Source organism: Python bivittatus, unplaced genomic scaffold (genome assembly GCF_059951505.1).
Source record: "Python bivittatus isolate LINGU-HERP-01145 unplaced genomic scaffold, Pbiv_v1 ctg000960_np1212, whole genome shotgun sequence".
NCBI lineage: Eukaryota > Metazoa > Chordata > Lepidosauria > Squamata > Pythonidae > Python > Python bivittatus.
Genome location: NW_028277124.1, coordinates 9026611 through 9043646, shown reverse-complemented (window position 1 = coordinate 9043646; position 17036 = coordinate 9026611). Strand labels below are relative to the sequence as shown.

The 17036-nt window shown below is 38.9% G+C and overlaps 1 protein-coding gene across 4 annotated transcripts in view; it reads right to left on the bottom strand.

Annotated features, from left to right (window-relative positions):
- Nucleotides 1-15184, bottom strand: part of ANKHD1 (ankyrin repeat and KH domain containing 1) — a 124180-nt gene extending 108996 nt beyond the window's left edge. For 2 of the 4 annotated variants that reach the window (XM_088131544.1, XM_088131545.1), the window contains exon 1: nucleotides 14773-15183. In XM_088131544.1, coding sequence (XP_087987670.1) covers nucleotides 14773-15075 — 303 coding nt within the window. In that variant the 5' untranslated portion in view covers nucleotides 15076-15183. Of the gene's footprint in view, nucleotides 1-14772 lie in introns of all 4 variants that reach the window. The other 2 variants (XM_088131547.1, XM_088131548.1) reach the window with 2 other exon arrangements.
- Nucleotides 15185-17036: the final 1852 nt, after the last annotated feature.

The window sequence follows — 17036 nt, the reverse complement described above, 5'->3', positions numbered from 1 at the left end:
AGAGTCTGGGTCATCTGTAAAGGGCTATGGGAAAGAAATCTGCAGACACAATAGGAGCATACACACTTTGCTACTCTTATCATTACTGTTTTAAGTCCAAACTTTGCCATATACCTGTGCTTGATCACTTCTATTTTTTGCCACTGAAACTTCTCACTCACTCTTAGCAAATTTAGTATTACTTGAACAAAGCATGCATCATTTATAACACAGCATACAAAATGATTTTATCCGCATATTTACATCATTCGGAGTAATTATACTTAAACTTAGATAAGCTTTTACAGTAAAAACTTAAGGCAGCTTACATAAAATCATTCTATGTTATGCTTACACAAAAGATAGACCAATTCCATGAAGTAATGTCTTCTCCCAGATAAGCATGTTTTGAATTTAAAAAAATCTTTGTTTTGTGGAACCAAAATAGTTAATGTCCAACAGAGAACACTGCAATATTCTGTGGGATCTAAAAAAAAGTATTTTGGCTCTTGCTATCCAAGAAATAAGGAAAAAATATAAAATATCAAAATAGAAAACAAGTATTATGATAAATGGGGGGGGGGATTAGGTAAACCCATATAATTCAGCATCAGGATCAGTAGCATTTTTTTTAACAATTAGATTTATAATAATTCATTATTTTTCAATACTGTACATTTTAAAATAAAAATCATATTAAACCACATTGGCTGAATAAAACTTTGTCTTTAAATGGCATTTCACCATTCCACTTCTGTAATATATTTTACATGGGGCTCCCCTTGAAAAACACCTGGAAATTGTGATTAGTCAGCAGCAATTGCATTTTTTAAAACTACTGCTACAGGATGCCTCACATATGAAAGGGGGTCTGGTGTGGATCCTTTGAATTAGTATCTCTTTACATTAATAAATGTTAAGAAGTAAAAGATGAAGATCTTGTCATAAAACGAAAGAACTCTGCCGCAAAAGACTATTAATCCAGCATGTTTTTCATAATAGCCAGTCAGAACATTATGGGAAATTCATAAAATCATACAATGCCTACACTAAAAGAGCTGTGCTGGTTGCCAATTGTTTACTTGGCACAATTGAAGGTGCTTCTGTTGACCTGTAAAACCCCAAACTACTTAGGGCCTGTGTCGCCCAGTATAAACCTGTCTAGTTACTTACATCAGCAGGAGAGGCCCCTTTGAAGATTCCCCACTGCCAGAAGCTAGCTAGCTATCTGGCATATGAGAAAAAAATTTTCTCATATGGCTCCCAAAAGCTAGGGAATGTACTCCCCAACTATGTTGAGTTCACCCTCACTTTCCCAGTATTTAGGAAAATGGCCAAAAGAAACATTTCAGCAAGCTTTTAATTTTAATTGAATTTATTTTAAGGATATTGATTTTAATTTTTATGGAACCTCCATAGAGACAGCATGTGTCTGAATTCCAGTTGGGAATTCACAAGTGGGAAGACAATATTAGAATGATGCCCTGCTTATGTTCTTTTTCCTAGGCATGTGGCTGGCCAGGAAAAATTGGCCTTTTGTCCTGTCTAGTACAACTTTTAAAGAGAATCTTCCATTTGTGAATGTTAATCCAATTTTTCCTTGGGGAAAAAACCTAATAAACATTCATCCTTCCCCATGATTTATGCCTCTAAACAAAATGCCAGTGTAGAACAAGCTTTTACTCGTGTTTGCTATTCCATGAGAATTTAATTTGTACATACTTCATGGGATTCTTTTTGTACAGATAAACCTGAATTACCATGTATACCATTTTGTGTTCTAGAGAGAAAGGTAGGATATAAACCTAACAGTAAATAAACAAACTTTGTGATGTCTTAACTTCTTCTCTTGAAAACTCTAGAATTTATAAGAAATGTTCATGCCTTATGGCTGTGGACTACAAAAAATAAGTTTTGAGTTGGTACTTTAGGGTACCATGGTTATAAGGTCAAACTTTGTCCCCATCCCTGAGGACACATAGCCAGGACCTTGTCAAGATAGATTCTAAGTGGGCTGCAAGTTGGAACAGAGTTGTTTCACTAATTCAGAAATACAGAACATTCATTAAGCATACAAAAACCTCTTTTCTTTACACAACTTTCTAATAACTACAAATGTGAATTCACAATGTTTGTGAAAAACAGATTTCACTATGGGTCTAGTAGAACTCTTACATTCTGAAAAGTTTATTATGGCTCTTTTATCTTTTTCCTTATGTTTTATCAATGAGAAAAGGGAAACATTAGCCACTCTATTTTTTTGTTAATTAATAATTGTATATGAATTACTTTAATAAAGAGATGTGATATTTGAAGTGACATGAGAAGGATTCTAGGTACCATTGCTTTAACATGGGAAAGATTCCTGGTACCATTGGAGTACATCTTCCATTTCCAAAACTTGTATTGTTTTATAAAAGTAGTAAGTCACATAAAAATATAAAGATTTTCTCAGTTTCAAAGCAATAAATCTTCTTAGTTGACAATCCCATAGAATAGTGCATTAATACATTCAGTAAAAGTACATAAGTATGATAAAATTAATAGCTTCTGTTTCTTTGGTTATCTCAACAGGTAAAAAAGTATTCTTAGTAGAGCATGCATGAAATAGGGAAAAAACTGAACTCAGAATAAAATAGTCCTACTGAAACATTCCATTGGAATGTTTCATGTGGGTTGTGCTCACAGAACAAAAATCAAAATGCTTTGAGTGTTCTATGTTTAAATCAAACAATACTTGAAATGGTTCAAGTATTCCATTGTAGAGAACAATGGAGTTCAAGACAAGCTCTTGCTCCCTCATTTTTCACAATATGGCCAATAAATTAAATTACATACTGAGAATTACTTATCAACTTATAAAAAACAGGCCAAGGAAATGAGTTTTAAAAGCACTGTACACGTTTTAAAAATTCCTATACCAAACAATGGAAGCAATAATTAGTTTTTCTAATGTTTATTGCAAAAACAGTTACAACACCTATCAAATGCAGCCTACCATTTCTGTGTGATAGCTCTGCCTTTTTTTTTTTACCTGTTAACAGTTTGCGATCTTCATTGAGAAGATGGTATAATTCTATACTATCTACTTCATTTTGAACATACGTATATTACTCATGGTTAAGCCAAAATTTTTAGGTTCCAAAATACACCCCAAAAATTGGGTTCAGCTTATCCACAGATGGGCTTATCTGTGAGTATATATGGTAATTTTTTAAAGTACCCGTAAATACTTGCATACAAGCCCACCCATGAATAAGCCAACCCTCAAATTTTTGACTAAAATACTATGAAAAATGCACCACCCATGGATAAACCAATTGTGAAAATTAAAACATATGAAAATTTCTAGGGTCAGCTGCAGTGGATGTATCCTGCAAGTAGCAATGCCAACTCCTGTTGGGAAGACTCTGATACTGGCTGCAAGATCAAGGATATCTTACACACAGTGGTACACAATATGGGCCTTATAGCAAACTGTCTCCAACTGTGCCTCCATAACTCCCCTGGAAATGTTGGTAACAATGAAGCCATAATTGAGCTTCGACCACCATCATAACCATTTTTATCCATGAGAACCAAGGTCTCTTCACTTCATCTGCCATCTGGAAAAAGCCAATCCTCTAAGAATGAAATAATTATCACCTGGACCTGGATCCTGCAACATGGCCACAAAAGCAGGTATCTTCCTGCCCCACCACCAGGCCATGAAAAGGGAGAGGTAAAACACAAAGACATCACCAAGACCAAGATAAAATATACAATGGTGTCATATCCAACTATTCACAACTGTCCCAACTATCTTTGCTTGCCAAATGCAAGAAAGGTATTATCTACTGCTAGAGTTGGTACACAAAAAATAATCTGAGAAGGCACTGGTAGCCTCTATAGTCCTACATGCTGAATGCCAGTTGGTTGATCTTGAGACAGTCACACTCTCCCAGTCCTAGGAAGGAGGCCATAGCAAACCACTTCTGAAATATTTCCAAGAAAACTGCAGGTACTTATCCAGGCAGTTGCCAGGAGTCAACGATGACTTGAAGGCACTATATATATGGAGGGAGAGGGAGAGAGAGAGATGCCTATGCAAATGCTTCAGCAGTTCCCACACATCTTATCTAACCTCTGCTGATCTGTACTTTGCAATGGGTGCCGACATCTTATGTCCTGCTCAAAAGTAGCTGCATACAATACTGTCCTTGAAGCTGCATTCTGGACCCTTTACTACCATCTTTAGCTTGTGAATCAAGAGAAGGAAGCTCTTCCCTCTAAACTTAGTCCCTGAGTTGTTATCAAGAAAGTGTGGATGAAAGGGCTCTTTCTTCCCTCTTCCATAACTCCCTATAGTGCTTAATTAATTAATTAATTAAATGTACATAATATCGTTGACTTTAGCAAACAGGACAGGGAGTAATGCCTGGGTAGGTAACAGTTGACTCCCCAGTGAATCTCAGACTCCAAGTCATCTTGTATTTCTCTCCATAAAACAGTTCAAAATGATTCTGACTCTGAACACGTAGATAACTGACTCTCCATAATTCTCCTTGCTCCACAAGCTTTAGCAAATACACACAATGCCATCCATGTTTGGTTAGATACTGCACTCCAAGTCTCCATGGTGTGGAATTATTAAAAAAAAAAAAAATTCTGGGATGTAAGCATAATTTATGTGCCAAGAAAACATCTCACTTTGTCCTAAGCTTAGAACATACCTCTGAACAACCTTTGTTTTGTTCCATGCTAGGAACGCTGAAAGGCTACTCCAACCTCAAAATGTCCTGCTAACCTCCATTACAATATTTTAATATTTATAGTCTCAGCACGAGGATTTATTAGAACTACAATAAAAATAAATTTCTAAGTGTGGATTTGTTTGAATAGAATACTAAAAGCATATTTAAGTGAGGCTGTCAAGGTTTTGTCCCAGTGCCTGGAGGGTGTGCAGGTTTGGATGGGGAAGAACTGTCTCCAACTCATTCCTATCAAGACTGAGTGGCTGTGGGTGTTTGGGCCACGCAGACCTGGGGATACAGGTAGTCCTCACTTAATGACTGCCCTGTTTAGCAACTGTTTGAAGTTACGACAGCACTGAAAAAGGTAACTTTGCGACCACCTTGCACTTACAACCATCACAGTATCCCCACAATCATGTGATCGAGATTCAGATGCTTCACTACTGGCAGGCATTTATGACCATTGCAGTGCCCTGTGGTCACATGATCACCATTTGCGCACTTCACTGCCAGTTTCCGACAAGCAGAATCAGCAGAGAAGCCAGCAGTAAAACTGCAAGTTATAGGCACATGATGTCTCTCTAAACTGCAGGTGATTTGTTTAATGACCACAGAAGTGAGGTCATAAGTCTGTTGCAGTCACATGATGTCTCACTTAATGACCACATCACTAAGCAATGGAGTTACCAGTCCCAATCATGGTCATTAAGCAAGGACAACCAGTAGTCCATCTTTGATCTTGGATGAGGTAGCACTTCTCCCTTCAAGGCTGGTACACAATTTTGGGGTCCTTCTGGACTCACAGCTCCTGCTTGAAGAGCAGGTGTCAGCTATGGCCTGGAAGGCCTTTGTACAACTCTACCCTTTCCTAAACCATGGGGCCCTTCACACAGTCACTCATGCCCTAGTCAACTTGCAGCTTGACTACTGCAACATGCTCTACATGGGACTGGCCTTGAAGACCACCCAGAAGCTTCAACTGGTCCAGAATGTGGCAGCACGAGCAACAATGGGCATGTCTTGGTATACCCATGTAACGCCTCTGCTTCGCGAGCTGCACTGGTTGTTGGTTTGCTTCCAGATGTGTTTCAAAGTGCTGGTTGTTATCTATAAAGCCCTACATGGCACAGGGCCTGGTTACTTGAGGGGCTTCCTGTCTTCCATAACATCTGCCCAGCCAATTTGATCTTGCAGGGTTGGTGCACTCCAAGTTCATTCGACTAAATAGTATCATCTATTGGGACCCCGGAAGCATGTTTTTTTCTGTAGCAGTGCCTGCCCTCTGGAAGAAGATTCCCCCTGAGATCCAGATGGCCCTCAATGTGTTGTTGTTTAGAAGAGCTATGAAGAATTGGCTCTTTACCCAGGCCTTTGGCAAAGGAGAGTTAGGCCCCTTGCTTCATACTGCTTACCATCTTTTACTTTTATCTTTTATTCTTTATTAATTCTATTGTAATTTCCTTGTTGAATTGTTGTGAGCTGCCCAGAGTCATTGAGAGTCAGGCAGCATACAAGTTTAACAAATTATAATTATTGTATTTCTGCCCCATTTTCTGTTTGAACATTCTTAGGTTTTAGTAAAATTTAGATATTGCCAAGCTATTTTTGACCAATCTTTATATATTTTCCAGCTAGATGCTGCAAAATTAATCTCACATATGAAGATTTATATACAACATGTGCTGAGTTTAAAGAAATCTGCTTTTGTTTTCATATCTAGAGAAAAGCTACAGAGGAAATTGGAGTACCCTCCATAAAGAGATACCTGCTAGTCATTCAACAGCTGTTCAATAACATCTAAAAACTAAGTATAATTTTCAGGGCCAATTGAAGAATCTCTGTCTAAAGCAATACCTACTAAGAGTAATGCATTTAATTTTTATACAAAGGTCAAAAGTTTTGCTGATTCAGCAAAGTGCACCCCCAAGCTTCCTGGAAGACCATCCTGGTGTAGGCAGATGATGTAAGCCTCCAGAAAAATATGTTGGCTTGAGAAAAACTCCCTAGGTATTTGCCACCTATTGTAATTCTAAAGAACTATAAAAATCCAAAGTTATGGTTTTCAAAAGAATTTTTTTTAAAAAAGGATGGGAAATGTATTAAGCATAAGTTTATTAAAATACTTGGCTGTTGCCCTCCAGACCTCAATATCTGGGAAGGCATATATAAAATACACTGTTGGGGGTGTTCAGAAAGTGTTAGATTCTAGACAAAAAAAAAAAAAAGACTGAAGTTTGGTTTCCAATCCCTCCTGTGTAGAAGTACCTAAGAAGGTATCTATCCCTGCCTCTTATCTATTGAGTATTACAGGGCTGAAATATCAGTGGATCTTTACATTGGCCCAATTAAACGTTTTTCTTTCAGCACTATTAACAAGCTAGTATAATAGAATTCCTTTTACTTTATGCATCTGCCCCTACTGAGTATATGGAAGATGGAATTGGTGGCTCATAATTCTTTTGCCTGCCCCTTATATAGAAATATTTATACAGCTCTGATTGCACCTTTGGTAGGAGGCTTGCCAGGAAGTGAGCTTGACTTTCATTTGTCATTGATTATCAGAGCAATCCAAGCACCTCCAACACTGTAGCTAAGTTTCATACCATCACTTACGCTGCACGCTGATATAAATACAAATTAATATGCTTTGACTGGTTTGGCAGTAAACTCTATTTTTAGGATTTTAGAGACAAGTCTTGGACAGTATAGATTAAAACTCCTTTTACATTTTTGTAAGGAATTATACTATGCTCATTTTATTGACAAACTTTATTGTACTTTATCTCAATAATTAAGAGAACTGGGGGGAAAATCAAATTCACAATTTTAAAGAAATTTCAATGTAAACATTTTATACCAAAATAGGATAAACTACTTTCCAATCAGATAGAAGACAGCTGCCTGGCTCATATATTGCTCTAAATCATTGTTTGTTTTACCACCACTACTCTAAGAATCTCTCTAAAACTACCAAACACTTAGCAAGTTAGTTGTTATTTAACTATGAATCAAATAACTAAGTTATAAATATACCTTTTTCCATTAAGTAATTAGTATATTTCAAGGAGATGGACTAAACAGCAGGAAATCAGCCATTAGATGCTAAAACTATACTAAAGCATGACTATAAAAATAGTGATTTCACCTTTCAAATCCCTGACTAGTATATCATGATACAGAAAAAAACCTAAAAATACTTTGTAGATATCAAATCCTATTTCCAGCCTTATTAAATTACTGCCCAGGAATTCTGCAGTTATTCTCATTTATGAAGAGACTCAAAGTACTGGGGTTTATTACAGGAACAGATTTTAGGCTTGTGAAACTCCATAATAGGGAGTGCCTTCTTCCAGCTCCAATAATGGCCTTTGCTGACAAGGAATAACTTGACCACACTGATCTGTTCAAAGCTCCTAGACTGGATCAAGCTGTTGTAGCAGTTATAGCTTGCACAAAATGCAATGGCTATGCTGATGAAGAGGGCAACCTACCATGAACATATCACACAAGTTCTAAAGGGTTTCCACTGGCTATCAGTTAGCTACTACTTTAAATTCAGGATGATATTCCTAAGGAATATTGTGTTTGTATATTTGATGGAGCACCTGCTCCCTGAGGCACCTGCTCATCACTTAAGATTTAGTGATGATGTCTTCTTGAAAGAGTCACATCTGAGAAGCAATTCACTATGTAGCAATATGAGAAAGGGCATTCTCAATAGGAGCACCCAGCTGTGAAATTCCCTCCTTATTCAGTGTATCTGTTCACCTAAGCTTAATGGAAATTCTGTACTTTGTATTGCTGTCTTGTTTCAAAGACTTAAGGAATTTATGGATGAAACATGTTTTTAGAGTTTTTACTGTATTATTTTTGAATTGTAGCTTTTAAAACATTTTTTTAAAAAATGAGCTATATCCCTGCATTGGAATTATTTGTAAGAATGAAAATATGGGATATACAGAAATGATAAAATCTATAATCTGAAGCTTGGTTTAATCAAATATATAAGAATTCTGAACCAAGGAATTTATTATCAGGGCTAAAACATATGGTTCTATGCAAAAATCAACTTCTGGTTATTCTAGTGCACTTTATTTTAGCAGGTACGCATGTGGAATTTGTTGTTGCCATTCATAAAAATGCGCAAGTCAGAAAACATTGTCAAGCCAACTTTATATTCCTGCTAGTAGATTTAGGTCCTTGGCCCAACTACCTCATAAGTTAATGCTAATCACGTTTCCATCTCCTATTGCCATAAACATTGAAATTATTGTATTATATTATACAATCACTGAAGTTGTCATATTTTTTCTATCTAAATCCTCACACTGAGTACACTGCAGTAACCTGTATTTAAAAGTCAGTTGCTAGGACAAAAATCAGAACAATTTCTGCTTTCACATCATACACAGCTAAGTCCTTTCATATTCCACATCCGTGAACCTGAGCATTTAATGGAAACTGTAACCCTAGCCAAAGAATATGCCAACAAGTCTGTACATTAAGAACTAAATTCAGATACAACCGTAACAATATAATATTTTTGCATTTTTAAAAGATCATTTACAATTTGCAGGTAACTTCCAGGCACAAGAACACAAAACACTTGTGAATTTTAAAATAAAAATCTGTATTTATGGAAAAATCAGAAAAAAAGACTATTAAAGCATTCTAACATAGCAATATGAAGATAAACTGATGAGCAAAATTATCACTCACCAAACTTCATGATCACAAACCAGAAATCCTTGAGGAAAAAGACACTATGCTTAACTGAGACTACACAACTAATACAGTATTAGCATTCTTAGAAAAAGAAAACTTGGTTGCTTCAAATACTGAGATATTTCCTGATGGCTAAAAATACTGACAGTAGTATACTCAATACTATTACTCAAAAATATTATTTGAGACTTTCAACTAAATAAAGTCTACAGTACATTTAATGGTTGGACACCTTTACAGAATGCAGCTGCTATCAATCAAAGTGCAAATGGGAACATGATTTATAATAAAAAATTTCTTTAATAATATGTATTAAGAAAAGTTAAGGAGCTAATTGCATTCCTAAAGATCTACTGATAGTTTTGATCACAGATTGGTTTCAAATATTGTGATTAGGAACAATTTGGTTGTTTGGAGTTTAGTATATTGTGTGAATTCATCTGACACAAATCCAATTATTCAATAAATTATGATTTTGCTAAATCATTTTATTGAAAAGTGTGAACCAAATCAATTGTTTTCTAAGTGCACTGATAAAACCCTGACATTTTGTGGGGAGCTCAGCAGGTTTTTTTTCTTGATATAACCATTAAAGGCAGACCTTAGTTTAGAAATGCCAATTGCTAGTTTCATACTTTAAACTACAAACAAGCAAACCACATTATGGATTAATGTTTTGTTTGAATCCCATCCTTGCTTGATTAATAAACTGTTCCTGAAATGGACAATCAGAATGAGGCTTTTCAGGATCTTCTACAATATAGATAGAATGGCAGCAAGCCTACTTAGAGTAACCAGATTTAAACAATTATGTACAATTACATATTTAGCAGTGGGTCAAATTCATAGTGGCACATGGTGAGTAAATTCTAGCCCTCTCTCACACATGGCTCACTTACCCAGTTTGTTTTCCAAGGAGCTTTCCTTCCCAGCTGGAATCTAACTCTGAAATCAGATGGGAGGGGGAAAAAAGAGGGGGAGGGGAGAGAGAGAAGGTAGGTGATTGGCAGGAAAAAAGTTGATTTCTCCTTAACGTTCTTTTTTTTTTAATTAGCCCACTTAGTGGGTGATGGGGCAGATCCCAATTACAATCTTCTTTTAAACAGGGAACTACTCCATGAAATGCAATATGGGGTGATTTTAGAATAAAGGGGGACGATAAGAATTCAACTAACTTTCTTCCTGCAATCACCTACACCCCCCAATGCATTTTTCTCATCTTAGCATGAGCCAGCAGTGTGCTGCAGTTGCCAAAAGAGCCAATGCAGTTTTAGGCTGCATCAATAGAGGTATAATGACAAGATCAAAGGAAGTGATAGTACTACTCTATGCTGTGCTGGTCAGACCACATCTGGAATACTGTGTTCAGTTCTGGTTGACAAAATACAAAAAGGATGCTGAGAAACTGGAGAGTGCAAAGAAAAGCAACAAAGATAATAAGGAGCTTGGAAGCTAAATCCTATGAAAAGTGGTTAAAGGAACTTGGTATGTTTAGCCTAAAGAACAGAAGGCCAATGGGAAATATGACAGCAGTCTTCCAATACATGAAGGGATGACACAGGGAAGAGGGTGTGGATTTATTCTTCAAAGCACCTAAGATAAGAACCAATGGGTGGAAGCTTTACAGTGAGATATCCAAACTTGAAACAAGGAGGAATTTCCTGACTGTGAGAGCTATTAAGCAATGGAACAGCCTGCCTCAAAGATACAGGTGTTCCATCACTGGAAGTTTTCAAGAAAAGATTGGATAGCCATTTGTCTGGGATGGTCCAAAAATTCCTGCATTGGGACCTTCCTCTAAGGTCCCTTCCAATCCTATGATTTCAGTGAGTATACAATGTGCCAGACCAAACCCTCATTCTGATTCATTCATGCAGCTGTAGGTAAATCGGGTGCTATATCAGCTAACGCAGCAAACTATAATCAGCCAGTATGCCAGTCACCCACCATGCTGGCTGGTATACCAGCCACCTTTGCGTGGTCATTTGTTGTACTTTAGCAGTTCTTGCATTATTTATTTATTTATTTAATCAATTTATGTAGCTGCCCATCTCACCACAGGCAACTCTGGATGGCGTACATCAAAGCTAAAAACAGTAAAATACATTAAAAATATATAAAACAAAATAAAACAGAGAACAAAAGGAAGTTTAAAATAAGGGAGCCATCTCACTAATTCCTTGTCCCCTGGAGTCCCCAGGCCTGCTGGCATAACCAAGTCTCAAGGGACCTCCGGAAGGTCAACAATGATGAGGCCAGCCTCCCTTCAGACGGGAGAAAATTCCACAGCACAGGTGCCACAGCAGAAAAGGCCCGCTGCCTGGGGCCTACCAAATGTATCTCCCTAGGTGATGGAACCCATAGCATGCCCTCTTTGCTGGATCTGGTAGGATGGGCAGATGAAATCAGGAAGAGGCGGTCCCTCAGACAGCCTGGCCCCATGCCATGACAGGCTTTATAGGTCAACACCAGCACCTTGAATTGGACCCAGAAACAAACTGGTAACCAATGTAGCTCATGAAGCAGAGGTGTAACATGTGTTCTATTAGAAACACACATAATTACTCACACCGCTACATTTTGCACCAGCTAAAGTTTCTGGATACTCTTCAAGGGCAGCCCCACGTACAGCACATTGCAGCAGTCTAACTGGGAGGTGACCAGAGCATGAGTGACTGTGAGTAGGTCCCTCTGATCTAGGAATGGGCGCAACTGGTACACAATACGAAGTTGTGCAAAAGCCCTCCTAGCCACGACTGCCACCTGCTCTTCGAGCAGGAGTAGTGAGTCCAGGAGGACCCCCAGATTGCACACAGAGTCTGTCTGGGGCAGTGCAACCCCATCCAGTACCAAAGATGGTAAAATCCTAGAACCAGAGGGGCTCAAAACCCAAAGCTACTCAGTCTTGCCAGGGTTCAGTTGAAGCCTGTTGTTCCCCATCCAGATCCTCACAGCCTCCAGACACTGAGATAGGACACCCACAGCACTTATATTTACATTAAACTATGGTTTGTAAGCCCATGGTTTATTATCACAATAGCTGGGTTTGTACAAGAATTAAGTCAAAATCAACAAACCATCTTATGGTTTAGCACAGTGTGAACTAGCCTATCTCCAGAGTCTAGAAGGGGAAATTAAGTTTATATTAACCTCAGATGTGAAATGTGTCATCTAGGACCACAAAAATGACAAGTAAATTTTTACGAAACATGCCTACAACTTGCGATTTTAAATTCTGACTTGGCCATAATTTCAACCAATGGCCCAGATTCAAATGTCTCACTAGCATGCCTGAAAAGCTCCTTCCTTTCCCCTCAAGCAGGGTAATGCTGAAACCCAATAGACCTGCCCAACATCCTAATCATATATATGCATGGATGCTGTAAACCATCATTACTCAAGTACCCAAACTGATAATCTGAAGCAGTCATGCAGGAGATTGTTCACAGGCAACCGATAGAGGAAATATTCTCAGAAAATATAAAAGTTAAAATGCAAACAGGGCCATGGCACAGCTTCTGATCTTCAGAGAACATGAGTGCTAATGATAAACATGAAAAATGAAGGTAAGGGTCTGAAATAGAGATTAGCAGATAAAATCTACATTTTTGATGTAAAAACTAAAGTTGGATCTCAAAGCTTTTTTTCCCCTGCAGACTGCTTCAAAATCTGACAGCCACAGCTAGCCTCTTCCCTATAAACTGAAGAACATATATAGCCTATATTTTAATAATAATTTCTCTTTAGCAGTGATATCAAACTGTATATAATATATACAGGCCTTACACCAGGCTGCTGAGAAGATCCCCTTCAAAGGAAAAAGTCTTAAAGAAAATTAATAGTTTGCACTAGCCCCTTATTATGAAAATCAGAGAACTTACACCACGTTTTGGTTAGCTTCAGTAACCTGGCCCTCATCAAAATAGCATCAATCTCCATTATATAAAAAAGATAAGTAGAGGGCCATGTACCAATATTCTTAACGGTTCTATAACAATTTTGTGCTTCATCTGGATGAAATTGAGAATTTGTACTTCATTATATCTTCCAACTGCTGCACCAATTAATAAAACCTAGCCCAATCTAGTACCAACCAGGTGTGTAAAAACTCAACTCTATCACTGGGGGCTTATGAGAGTTTAATTATAATACATCTGAAGAGCATTAGATTGGGGAACAGTGAATTAGTTAATCTTTTTCTTTAAACGTATTAATGCTACCTTTTCTAAGTCCCCCTGGGAAAAGAGATCTGAATTTTGTAACAAAAGTTTGAAATCAATTTTTTTAAATTCAAAACCTGACTTTCAGAATTCTAATGGCATCTTCTATACTATACAGAAATGCCTTCAGAATTCCTATTAAAATCACAATTATTTAGTGGCATTTTAAAAGATTTTGTAATACATTAATATAATTCATATAATATGAAACTACAAATAAAAAATAATACAAGTTACAATAAAGAGATTCCCTATTACCATAAAAAATATACCTCCTTAAAAATGATATCCAGAGTCAAAATAGTACCTGGTGTTTTTCCCCAGACACCTGAAAGTAATTATTCGTTTCAGGAAATGAACCACATGATTATGTGCAGACCTACTATAAATGATGCTCCTATGTGCCTATTGAGGTACATTTAAGTTTGAATGTGAGAAACTATATGAATATCCAGATCAGACTATCTTAATTTCCTGGCATTCTTAAATATATGCAGTTTAGCCTCTTTTTAAAAATGAGATGAAGTTGAAGGAACTTCAATACAGAAGGAACCCTCAGCAGCATCTAAACACACAACAAAACTATCAGAATGAAGTACAATTCCAGTCAAAAGGATTTGAATTGAATTTACACGTTAAAACTAAAAAACGTCGATGTATTACTCTCACATCTCTCACGCCAGCCCCAAAAAGGCAATTAGCACAACAACCCTTTCCACAATAAAAATCTCTGCAGGCGCGGGAAAGAAGAAGATTCTGCAGAAAGCGAAGATCGCTTCCGCCATCATAGAGACCTGAACAGGTAAGGCGAGAGAGACGGGCTAATAAAAACGAGCGTGCAGGGCTCGGTGCTCATCGTCTCCAGTTGCTCTCCTCTACACAATGAACCAAGAACGAAGAACAGCAGGCCTCAGCCCTCCTAGTATTAAAATCGGAGAGGCAACCGGGGGCCAGTTTGGGTGGCTGGGTCTCCACCCTCCTTTATGCGACCGAGAAAGGCCTGCAGAAAGGATCCCGGAGCTTGACGGGCGGGGCTGGCACCCAGCGCGGCAGGGAGCTCCGAGACAGCGACCATCCTTCGCGGATAGCCTGGCGGGAGCGAAGGCCTCTCTCACCTCAGACACTTCGTCCTCGTCGCTGCCGGATCCACCGCCGCCCCCACTTCTTAGGACAGCGGCCGCCAGTTTAAAGTCGAGGGCGGCAGCGGCGGCAGCAGCCCCGGCCTCTCCCGAAGTTGTTGCCGAGCCTATCGGCCCACAGGGCCCTGCCTCTCCGAAGAGGCGCACGGCCCGCAACCCCAACGGGTTAGGCCCGGCCGTGGAGGCCTCAACGATGGCGGCCGGGGCAGTACGGGGCGTCACCGAGTCTATTTCCTCATCGCCGGTGGGAGTCGGGGCGGCTGTGCCGTCCGTGAGCATCGCGCGTTGATCCAAGCTTAAGCCGTGGGAGGAGGGGGGGGAACGCCGTCTCCGTCCCCTCACAGCAGCAGCGCCACTAACTTCTCACACCCTATCTAACCCACAGTCACCGCGCTGCCCTCGCCAACCCAGTTCGTTCTTTCCATTGGTCACATTCGCTCGACGGTCCCAGCTCCATTGGACACAATCGTTGTCACTCTACGGTCTCGTCACGCGCTCCTTCACCCTCCCGCCAGCAAGATGCTTTGAGAGTACACGCTGAGGCGGTTTAGACTGCCCGCCCACCACTTAAGTCCTGCAGGCTTGCTTCCTGAAACTGCTTCGATATTATTAGACAGCTGCCATGTCAATCAATTACTAGCCTCCAAATTTTGTTATCTGAATGGTTAAGACAACGATATTTCGAAATACCTTTAAGCTTGATTAAACAGCATAAGCATCAATCATAGCGTCCTCCTCTTGGCGGTGTGCGATTGGTGTATGCTTTCTTTCTTTTCCAACTTCCTCTCTTTCCACTAAAATTTTCAGCAGGGGAAATCAAACTCCCCCACTAAAAAAAAAAAAAAAAAAAGATTGGAGAGAACGTGTGCCTGTTAATTACAGTGCAGTACAGCCTTCTGTCTTTCCACTCCACTTCAAACCATTCCTTAGCAAGAGAGCGATTGGGCTAAAGTCATTTGGAAACTGAGCCTGAGGTCTGATTTGATGGCTGAGTTAACGTATCTTGCTACGCTTCTTGGGGGGATTAACATATTGTGATTCGAAATACTTGTTTTTGTTAGCCAACTGTAGATAAGCAGCCATGGGCTAGTGTGATGTGCGAATTTAATCAGTAACTGTGTTAGCGCAAAACTGTAAAGGATATTGTTTGACCTTTCCAAAGCTAGAAACGTGCTCGCTTTGTGATTAGTTAGACGAGGGCGTTACTCACGCTTGGTAATCTTAGTTACTGCCTAAGGCTTAGTGTGCTGTCCAAACCTGGATTCATAAGCCATTATTGCGCCAGGAAAACGAGGTGGAGGAGCACTAGGCACAGCTATTCCTGGAGCAATGTCTGCTGCTCTGTTTTAGTTTTATTACCTCCCGCATATGCACAAGTACTTAATTCTGTAAACAGAGGAGCTTAGTGAAAATTTAGCAGTTCCAGAAAGTGAGCACTAGAGTTTTCAGTTACAGTCTGGGCACTTTGTGGTGTAAAGCAACGTGTGAACCCGGTTGTAGAGGTGATGCACAGAACAGTGCCTATACTGCTACAGAAGCCAGGGAATGCACAGCTGCTTGTTTCCATTCACAAAGCATAGTGTAAGAGACCAAAAAAAATTAATTTGATATTTTGTCAGGTGGAGAGGAAGGGCCCCCTTTATCCAATTATGAGAGAGTGTTGATCATTCTGAAAATCTGGTTTCAGAATAACTTGATCTGAATAACAAACAAATGTAAGTTGAACAGTTCTTTTGGTTGGTTCACCAGTCATTTTTTTCAACCTACATAAATAAAATTATATTTTAGCTGGCTCTGGTTTTTAGTTTCATTGTTTTGGAGTGCGTTTTAATCTGATTAGAGAGTGCCTCAGAAGCCTACACATGGCCAAAAAGCAGATAATATTATAGATAGATAGATCGGTGTGGCAAATCTGGATTCTGTCAAATGCTACTTATAGCTACTTTATTTAGCAGTTCCAGAAAGTGAGCACTAGAGTTTTCTAGTGAACTGATTTTTTGTTGATTTCACCCAATACAGCCAGATACCACAGTTAGCGTGTCCCTGTATCATTGTAATTGTAATATTCACCTTTGTAACGGACGTTTCAAGGTTAACATGTTTAAACCTGAAATGGTTACCTTTTTAGATGGCTGCCCTTAACCCAGGTTCTCTAATCTACAATAAGCCATTGTGAGCAGAATTTGCTTGACTCCTTGTCATTCTGTGTCATAGCTTCCTAACGTGTTCCCATTGTGCTG